Source organism: Misgurnus anguillicaudatus, chromosome 8 (assembly GCF_027580225.2).
Source record: "Misgurnus anguillicaudatus chromosome 8, ASM2758022v2, whole genome shotgun sequence".
NCBI classification, from domain to species: Eukaryota; Metazoa; Chordata; class Actinopteri; order Cypriniformes; family Cobitidae; genus Misgurnus; species Misgurnus anguillicaudatus.
In genome coordinates, this window is record NC_073344.2 from 23,663,086 (window position 1) to 23,673,955 (window position 10,870).

The 10,870-nt window shown below is 36.2% G+C and overlaps 1 protein-coding gene across 1 annotated transcript; it reads left to right on the plus strand.

Moving 5' to 3' along the window:
• Positions 1–9,396: 9,396 nt before the first annotated feature.
• Positions 9,397–10,644, plus strand: LOC129450100 (adenosine receptor A3-like). The gene has a single exon (XM_073870081.1). The coding sequence runs from the start codon at positions 9,946–9,948 to the stop codon at positions 10,642–10,644; it is 699 nt and encodes a 232-aa protein (XP_073726182.1). The 5' UTR covers positions 9,397–9,945.
• Positions 10,645–10,870: the final 226 nt, after the last annotated feature.

A 10,870-nucleotide genomic window follows, 5' to 3' on the forward strand; every position in this document is an offset into this window, starting at 1 on the left:
CTCCTCATTCATTTGAAACTTCAGAGAAACATTAAACAACATATTTACTTATTGTGTATGATAGTGAATACGCGTTGTTCACTCACTCTGTCTCGTGCAGTGCATTAATCCTCGTGTTCATTTATATAAACTTCAGAGAAACATATTAAACAACATAACTTGCTTGAAAGCGAACCGTCGCGTTGCTCTCTCTCTCTCGTTCGTTCGCTCACTCGCTTTCTCTCTCTTGCACTAAGGTAACGTTAATCCTTTAGAACGTTAATTCTAGGGATGGGCACGGATATTCGAATATTCGAATATTCGATCGGCAATAATAATTCGAATTTAAAAAATGCTATTCGAATGTTTGTTTGTTTTTAATGTGCCACCTTATTTAATGCTTTTTCACTTCATCTATACTCTTTTACAGACTTAAATGTAAGATATATCATATACATGAACATTAATTCGTATATATTTCTGATTGTTTGGCAATGCAGATTGCAGACGAATTTAAGTTTTTTTCTTTTATCTCCGGGTTTGGCCGCGCCGCGCCATATTTGGCAACTGTCAGTGAGGGCTCACGTGTTATTAAACGTGCTTCTCCGCCGCCCGCATCAACACATCATGAGAGATTTGTAAGCTTTCTGTTATAAAGTCTACTTTATTTTGTTAATAACGAGACAGACACGGAGAACGAAACGAAACGGAGAACATTTATAATATGCGGTGCTCTTTCAAAAATGAACCGGATAACTGCACATGGCTGTTTAAAAGCAAAGCAAAGCTCCGTCTTTGTGAAATCTTGTTAAATTAAGCTAACGTTAGTAACTTATACAGATATTCAATCTTGTTCAGTCCGTCTGTTGTTTTTATCCGATAACCATCATCACGTGCAACACGAGGAAGAGTTTTCTCCGCAGCACCGGCATTGTATCTAGTCAGAAGAACGGGCTTTCACCGAAGCAGGTAGGGTAAAGATGGTTTCTTTATTCACAAATACATGTCAAACTAAACTGAGAAGATATTTATATGTTGACTGAGCAGTCGGTTATGTAGATGCGTTTTTTCGTTTTCTCCGGGCTCTTATTTGGAGTCTGTTTAAGGGTTTAAATGATGATAGCCTACTTTGTCAAGTCCGAAACTTTAAACTTCGCAAGTCCTCAATCTTCGCTTAGATTTGGGGTTATTGTATAATATTTGGTATAATATAATGTATGTAAGATCCAACAGTAATGAATTCATACTAACGACCGACTTGAAACTAAGGGTTTGACTGACTCAGACTTCACTCCGCATGGGGTTTTAACGCCTTTTTTTCTGTAGGATATTTTTTAAGAAGAATTTAAAATATATATATACAATTTACAATGTTTTCAACTTAAAAATACATACATAAATATACATACATAATATAAGTTTAGCTTGTTGTGGATATTTCCTAATTATAAGCCTTCTGTGAAATTATGACAAAATGAAAAATACAAAAGACGCATGTCTTAATTAACATAATTTAAATAAACGAATATTCGAATATTCGTTCTTTATGAGCTTAAATATTCGAATAGTAAATTACTGGAAAATGCCCATCCCTAGTTAATTCAATCTTTAGAAAGATTATTAAAACTACAAGTTATAAGATTGTAGGCTCCTGTTTGTGTTTGATGGAATACAAACGCGTCGTGCTGTCAGTCATTCTTTCTCTCTCTTTCTATCGCACTCGAGGTAGCCTCATGGTTGGATAGAGACAGAGCGCAGCGCGTCACAACCTGAAAACCACGCCCACCGGGGGGGAAAGCAATCCAACAGTCTCCATTGACTTTGTATTGCAAAAGGCCGCCTCCTTGTCATTTCTGGCTTATAACAAAAAACTGAATAATGCCTAAAAGCTGCTTTGGGACAATATGTACAGCTAACAAGCCAAAGAACACAGAAATAAGTTTTTATAAGCTGTCGAGCCGTAAAACCCAGTCTTTAAGGAGAATAAAGTGGATGGCCGATTACGTTTCCCCCTATTGGACGCAGTTTTACTAATAGGAGTACTATGAAAAGTTGCCTGTTTCCATTTCTGTGTCTTTAAACGCTCGTTTTTTGAAGTCGACAGCTTATAAAAAATTATTTATTTATTTTTTTGCCGTGTTAGATGTACACCTTGTCACACAGCAGCTTTTAGGTATTATTCTGTTTTTAAGTTTAATCTGTAAATAAGTTTTTATAAGCTGTCGACCCCAAAAAACGAGCGTTTAAAGACACAAAAATGGATACAGGCAACTTTTCATAGTACTTCTATTAGTAGAACTGCGTCCACTAGGGGGAAACGTAGTCGGCGATCCACTTTATTCTCCTTAAAGGCTGGGTTTTACGGCTCGACAGCTTATAAAAACTTATTTCTGGGTTCTTTGGCTTGTTAGCTGTACATATTGTCACACAGCAGCTTTTAGGCATTATTCAGTTTTTTGTTATAAGCCAGAAATGACAAGGAGGCGGGTTCTCGCAATACAAAGTCAATGGAGACTGTTGGATTGATTTCCCCCCGGTGGGCGTGGTTTTCAAATTTGCATAACGGCGCTCTGTCTCAGTTGAAGGGGCGGTATCATTATAATTGGAGCCCTTACCTACGTCATGGGGGGAGCGAAATCCGCATGACCTATTTATTCACATGCTTGCAGAGAGAGCCTTACCAAAACAAAGTTACAGGGTTGCTATTTTTCATGTTTTCTGGGTTGGTAGAAGCACTGGGGACCCGATTATAGCACTTAAACATGGAAAAAGTCTGATTTTCATGGAATGTTCCCTTTAAAGCTTGTGTCCTTGCTTTCAAGTAAAAGATAGAACAAAGGAAACCCCTCATAATAAAACAATTTTAAAGATATGTCAAATGAATTATGCAGCATGGTTACTCAAACTAACAACAGAAAACTATACTAATATAAAGCCTTTTTACAAATGGTATGAAGATGCGTTTTAGCCAATCGGATCACAAGTGGACGACGCTAAATACAGCGTATTATTTCATTTTGCAAGCGTTTGAAAGATGTGCAATCCGAATGACCATAACGCATCTTAATACCAGGTATTAACAGCCCCATAGATATAAAGTTTGACGTAAGCCCTTCAGTAGGAACTGATTACCCAATTTCTCTTTTCATGTGAAGTTCACATCTATCTAAAATGTCTTTGTGGTGAGAAGTGTTATTTTTGTCTGCACTCTTATGTCTGTAAATTATGGCTGTTGATGTAAGATATAGTTTACATCATAGCCAGGATATTGCATTGACTGACACATTCTGATCCCGCCTCTTCCTCCCCTTCTTCTCGCTGCAAAAAAATCACAATCAACATCCAGACATGACAGACATAGCAATGATAAGTTAGCAGACGTAAAATGTTTTATGTGCATTTCCACAAACAACGCTATCAACAAAAGGTCCAATTATGACCAAAAGTAGCACAAAGTACTAAGAGACATTTTTTTAACTGAACATTGAAAACTTTATTTTAAACACATGTTGGGTGCCCCCCATGACGCGTGCCCAGGAACTGATGACAGGATATCTTTTCATTTTAACTCACACCTACCATATCTTAAGTTGTCTTTGTGGGTGAGAAGGGTTATTTTTGTCTGCACTCTTATCTATAAGCTCTTATTATGATGGCTGTTGATGGAAGATATATTTTCATAGGTCTTGAAGTTCTTATAGCTATTGGTTGTTGTCTGGGCAATCTGCTGGTGATATGGGCCGTGTGGAAGAGCGGAGCCCTAAATCAACCCACTTTCTGTTTGATCGTATCACTTGCGATGGCTGATTTTTTGGTTGGATGTGTGGTTGTTCCGCTTGCTGTAGTCGAGGTGCTCAACATTGAAATGTCTTTCCATGCGTGTCTCTTTATGAATTGCATTCTCATTGTACCACTTCAAGCCTCAGTGCTCACCCTCCTGGCTATTGCTTTGGATCGATACCTGAGAGTTTGTATTCCCTTCAGGTGAGTTTTTATTTTAAGACTATTAAATACTCTTATTGTTTTAGGACCATTGCACCAAACTTTAATAAACTAGTTTCCTGAGATTTTGAAAAGTAAAATATGCTTTATTAGATTCAGTGTTGAAAAAGCTAAAACAATTAACTTCAGTTTTGACAAATTACAATATTCAAATGCCCTGTAAAAAGTAAAAAGTTGGAACAACTTAAAAAATACTTCAGTTGGTAAGTTAAAATTAAAAATGAACTGACTAAAATTTAAGTTAAAAAAAACTAAAAAGAAATGTAGGGGTTACCAATTGAACATTGTAAAAAATTCAGCATTTTTGTCAAATTTTATATTTTATGTTACTTTTACTTAACAAATTAAGTTAAACAATCTCAACTTGAAATATTAGATGGAATTGAATTGCTTAATTGTTGTTTAACATGCTGCATTTTTATTACAGTAAAGTAATTTGATCCAACTTTTTACGAAAGTGGGTGCTGGAGCGCCGCCCCCTAAAGTTGGCCAGAGAAGAAATCTACACTGTAAAAAATAATATGCCCCATCTACTCAATAAAATTGTGGCAACAGATTACAAGCAATATCATTAATTACATTCAACAAATCAAAATTGATTTAGATTTACTCTATAAACTCCTTAATATTAACATTTTCAAAAAGCCAAACTGCAATTTGCAAATAAATTTTTTATTAAAATTTAAACAAACATATTGGGTATACTAGACAAAGATCTAGCACTATACAATAAAAAATATTATGCCATATCTACTTAATAAAAGTGTGGCAACAGATTACAAGCAATATCATTAATTAAATTCAACAAATAAAAATTGAGTTAGAATCACTCCATAAACTCCTTAATAGTAACCCATTCAAAAAGGTAATCTGCACTTTGCAATTAGAAATTAATTTAAATTTAAACAAAATATTGGGTATACAGGACAAAGACCTAGCACTATACAATAAATACTATTCAATTATATTATTTTAATTTAACATCATCCATTAATATTTTTATTAGTAATGAGTATTATATCTGATTTCAGAATGACAGACAAAGATGAATGAATTATTCTTTTATTGCAGTCAAAAGAACAGGAAAGCATCTCATTTTAATGATGTATTTGTAACAGTGTAAACTTCAAAAAGTATTTTACAGTCTTTAAATAAAACTGTCCACATTTCCCGACGAAAGGTTCCATGTTTGTGTTCTGTTACATTGATTCACACCCAGAAAACCGACAGCAGTTTAGACTTACTGTACTGTAATCAGTTCATAAACTTTGAAGAATCCTGCTCCAAGAAAAGTTTCTGAAACACCTGAAAAGATGCCTGGGATACTGGAGATTCAATGCATAGATCCAAGGATAAAGCATGCCCTGGGAACCACTTTAAGGCCTTGATAACAATTCCAGCATCCCTTGGGCTGCCACTCCTAGAAGATCCATTCTTTACAATTACAGCCATCACAAGCTGCTCAAGTCCTGCCTCTTCATCATTATCCTGCAACATTAAACAGCAAATATGTCTTAAAACCTACAGTCACATATTTATTTGTTAACCAAGTTATTCACATGTGTATATACACACACACATACACTATTATACACAAGATAATATGTACAATATATTTATTTAATATTATACAACAGTTCTTTCTGGTTCTCGAATCTGATTGGCTAAGAGCTATACGATATTGTACTGATAACGGCACTGTAACCGCTTCACCTTTGGTATTATTCCGCCACCTAGTGAATGGAGGTCCTAAGCAGGCTCATCTCTGAATGGAAAAACACAGACGCGCTGTGTGAATCACTCTCCGTGTGTGTGTCTCATTAGTTTACTAGCTCATAAATCAGTCTGTGAATCCCCAATCAGAAGTTATTATTCCGTCAAAGATCAGCGCTCTTGGATGTTACGTTAAAGTTAATGGGAGAAATGTCTTGTCACATCGTGTGGACGATTAACACTTGGAAAGAGGAATATAAACACTTGTTTTTTTCTGGAGCTATATTTCTTATCAGAACGCGAAAACACTGTGGAACTGCAGGTAAGCACCGCAGCTTTTTAATGTGGACATTGATCATTTACTTTATCGTGACGTGACTATTAAAACATATTATGAGATATCGCCACTGGTATATTTATAAGCAGCATGCAAAAACATCTCTCTGACACTTATAAAAAAAACGTTTTGTATAGTACTGACAAGAACAAAGTTTAATAATAATAATCGAGTGCTCGTATCGCGTTAAGAATAAATGAGAAAGCAATAGTAACGTTATACAAGTAGTTTTATTAACTTTTACCTCGCGCCAAAACAATAACAACACAAAAGACACTAAATATGAATAAAAAAACAAGTACAAGTTTGATCATGACACCAAATACTGATAATTTGATCTCATTTTGACGATCATAAACAAACAAGGCCAACATGAGAGCCAGGGTATCTCTTTCAGAAATGTAGCCCAGAGAGGGCGGTGGTCAGCGGGGCGAGTGAACACTGATGTCCGCTCATGCTTTGGTTCTCATTTGTACCGAATCTCACTAAGCAAACGTTCAAACAGGCGCTATCTTTACTAATCGACTGCAGATTTAAATATAATACATATACATTCTCGACTGAACTAATCTTAAAACTACACTTTGTGACCAAGAAACGGTAATATAAAGTAACGGCTTTTCTGTCCATTGAGTTGTTATGAGCTTCAAAGCAGCCGAAAGTTTTACCTGTCATTCTGGCCGCCCTCAAATCCGTGGCGGAAGAAGTAGTTCTCAAACAAAGAGGCTTTTAAAATAGCTCTGTTGTTGTTTTCTAGTTTTCGTTTTTCAAACGTGTGCCGTCGAACTGTTGTATAAAAGCAATATCGCTCTTGGAGTCGTGTGATATAGCTCTATATCATCACGGCTGTGATTGCCTCCGGCACTCGGCCTGCGGCCTCGTGCCTCTGGCCTAATCACAGCCGTGATGATATAGAGCTATATCACACTCCTACTCGAGCGATATTGCTTAAATATTCCTCACCTTTTGTTGTGAATAAAGTTCTCCCTCAGCAATGTTTCACGTTGCCTGCAGGAAGCTGCAGTACGTTACAGGCTTCATGAACACACAATTTAGATAATAGGTCGCGAAATTAATAATAATAATAGTGAATGTTCAATTTACATAATGTAGAAAGCTTAAATATTTTAAAAAGACAACTTATACATTTAATATCTTACTCACCTTTTGTGGAATTAAATGAATAATGTTATATTTCCCCTCAGTAATGATACTGTACTCGGGGGAAAATTCAACACAGGGCGTCGCAATTGAGCACACAATTAATTTACAGCGAAGAATAGTTTTACATTACCAATTTATTGGAATACTTTGTGGATATAATTAACACAAAACTAAATAAACCGAAAAAGACTGCAGTAAAGTCACATTTATTTTTATAACATGAACCAAGCGAGCGAGCGAGCAGAATTTGTCATAATAGATACATACATGATACATATCTATGAGAGTAAGTGATAAGAGAACCCACCCATTCAGAGGAACAGTATGATTGGTCAGTTTTTCTGTCACTCAAAATGAGTTGCATTTGGACCACCAATCGCAGCATGCGAATCGACGAATGCATCCTAGATATGCGACCTCCTGGGTCCTAAAGCTGAAGTTACGTCCAAACCCAGTTCATATTAATCCTTATTGTAATTAATATTTACAAATTACAAACAAATTATACAAAGAAACCCTGCTTATAGACTTATAAGACTAAAGATTGCCCATTAAATTTACCCGAAATGAATTTTATCCACGTTTTAAACACTACATTGACGTCACAGCCAGCGGAGATTTTCAGCGAGACTGGCCGAGGTGAGGCGACGTTGACCGGTATATTTACGCGCGGAGCGCCCGCTGATTATCTGGAGGTCCCATCACCAAAAAACTCGAAGGAAATGTTTAAATAGGCGATATCTTTATGAACCTACTGCAGATTCTTGTTTAAAAAACACAATAACAGAAATATTTCCTAAATCCGTCTGCTCAGCGCTCACGACCTGCAATACAACCCGGAATGGTTTTTGATTTGAAACAGCTGATTAATATTATGTTGGATTTATTCAGTATTCGCTACATGCGGAGATACACAATAAGAATAGCTAAATCCTTCATAAAAACAATAAGTTGTTTTTATTCCAGTCATTTTTAAAGAATTTTAACACAAAAAAATACCAAACTACATGAAATTAATTTTATTAAATAAAGTTTACATATTCAATTTCATCAAATCTACAAGCCTGCAGAATGACTTTTTACAGTATATTTTAATATGTAAAAAGTTAAATATATAATGCAAAGTAAGTATGATGGCACAAAATAAAACGTGGCAATTTTTTAAGTAGATATCTCTCCTGACTCCTCCCCCTCTCGCTCAAACTTCTGTCAATATTACTGCGCCTGAGGTCTAAGTGCTGCAAACTAAGTGCTTTTCCGCCATACAATATAGTTCTCATTTTTTATCCGCTTAAAAAATCACAACGTTTTATTTTGTGCCACCATACTTACTCGTGTAACTACTCATGTAACAGTCTTTAAATAGGGAAAACATGGAAGTGTTTGATGGCTTCTAAATTCATCCCTGTTTGGATCCTAAGGAATGAATGTTGCTGGGCTAAATGCTAACACATTCATGACACACTGTACAAAGATTAAGTGTATGCATTGAATAAAGATAGGTATGTATTAATTTGTCTAAGTTAAGTTAAGAACATAGTAAAATATTGAAAAACATTTAAAGTGATGTGATGCACGGTTTCTGTTCATCTATTCTCTTCACTAATAAATAAACACATTTGAACTTGTATGTCTTGTAAGTTCATGATTAGAAATGAACATGTGTGAACAAAAACAATTATTATTATTAAAACATGAAATGAAGGATAAAAATTGACTATGACAGGATTTTTAAAAGTGATAAAGTATAGACCCCTTCACGGTTCACGTCACAGCTGAGTCCCGCTGCGCATGTCGGGGTCAGAAAAGTCATTACAGCAGATAGAGTTGCGTATTATTCGGTATCGTCAAAAATGCCTACTTACGTCGTGGGCTCTGAAAATCGCACCAGGTCTTCCGTTAAGTTTTCCCGATTCATGCAGAATCTCAAAAACAAAAAATACAACATCTGCAGCTGCAAGCAATTAACGTGCAGACTGGAACAATGCAAGTATCAAAGAGGCTTGTGTTTGTAATGCTCACTTCATTTGAGGTAAGTCATCATTTTTCACCCCTGTTAGATTACATTATAAAGCCTAAATGGTATGAACAGTTTGACCCCATGCTGCGCGCGCGCCCGATAGTCATTCAATGTTTTCAGTGTCCTTGAAGGGGTCTATAATGCAACGTGTGTGTGTGTGTGGGGGTGGGTGTGTGTGTGTACCTGGTAATTATCACGTTGTGGGGACCAATTGTCCCCACAAAGATAGGAATAAAAGTGTTTTTGTGACCTCGTGGGGACATTTTGATGTCCCCATGAGAAAACAAGCTTATAAATCAAACAGAATGATGCTTCTTGAAAATGTGAAGTAGCAGAAGGGTTTGTGTGATGGTTGGGGTTAGGGAATGGGGTAGGTTAGTTAGGGGAATAGAATATACAGTTTGTATGGTATAAAATGCATTACGTCAATGGAATGTGTGTGTGTGTGTGTGTGTGTGTGTGTGTTTGAATGAATGATTACCTTGATTAGTTCCTTACTGAAAATAAAAAATAAACACACATTAAACTCAAATTCACAGATTCATAGTATATTTATTTAATGCTTTAACAGTTGACTTCAACAGTAACACTTTAAGTATTTTAGCTGAGCAGTAATGATATTCATCACCTGATAAATTACTATTTACAGTCCTGCATTACTACAGTAAAAGTTCGATTTTAAAATTTGTTTTTTTTTTCACCAGCCGCCACTGCCGTACACAATATTTTCATGTACTGTATGCGTGGAATACACAAATGTACTAAATACACTACAGTTACTGAAAGTGTTAATGTTAGAAAAACTATTTCAATGTTTTTTGTGTTGTTTTTTTTTGCCTGCAGGTATAAGTCAACAGTAACTAAAAGACGCTCTTGGGTTCTCGCTGCTGTGTGCTGGATGTTGGCCTGTCTGCTTAGCTTCTTACCAATGTATGGATGGTACAAACCTCACACTTTGAAACGTCACAACTCCACCTTAAACTGTGAATTTACAGCCGTCATTTCCCTCTCATACCTGGTCAACTTTATTTTCTTTGGTATCTTTATTCCTCTGTTGGCCATCATGGCTGCTTTGTATTGTTACATCTTTTTTAAAGTTAGAAGGCTGAAGGGAAAGACGGGTATTGCTGAATCTGGTGCGTATAACCATAAGGAACACAAACTGGCCGGCTCACTGGTTTTGGTTTTGGCTCTGTGTGTTGCATGCTGGCTTCCGTTACACATCATGCACGCCATTCATTTCTATTTCCAGAGTATACTAGTGCCTTCTGATGTCATTTATTTTGGTGTCATAGTATCTCATGCTAACTCAGTTGTCAATCCTGTTGTGTACGCCCTGAAGATACCTAAGATTAAGGCGGAGTTCAGAAAGGTTTGGAGAAGCCTGATTGGCCCACAGCAGCAGACTACAGAGACATTGGATTTATAAAGTTACAGTGAAAGTCAATCAGGTTCAGTGGTGTCAATTCAACTGATTGTGTTCTAAGTGCAAAATTTAAAGGGCACCTATTATGCAAAATTTACTTTTACAAAAACCCTACAATGAAAAAAAATGATGTTTTGATCTCTTGTTGTTAATGTGATGTCATACTGATAAAGCCCCGCCCACAGCCACTGACTGACTGGTTAATATTCACCAAAAGCTTTTGTAAATG

Coding starts and splice junctions, on each gene's coding strand:
- LOC129450100 (XM_073870081.1), top strand. CDS start 9,946: ATGTACTGTATGCGTGGAATACACAAATGTACTAAATACACTACAGTT.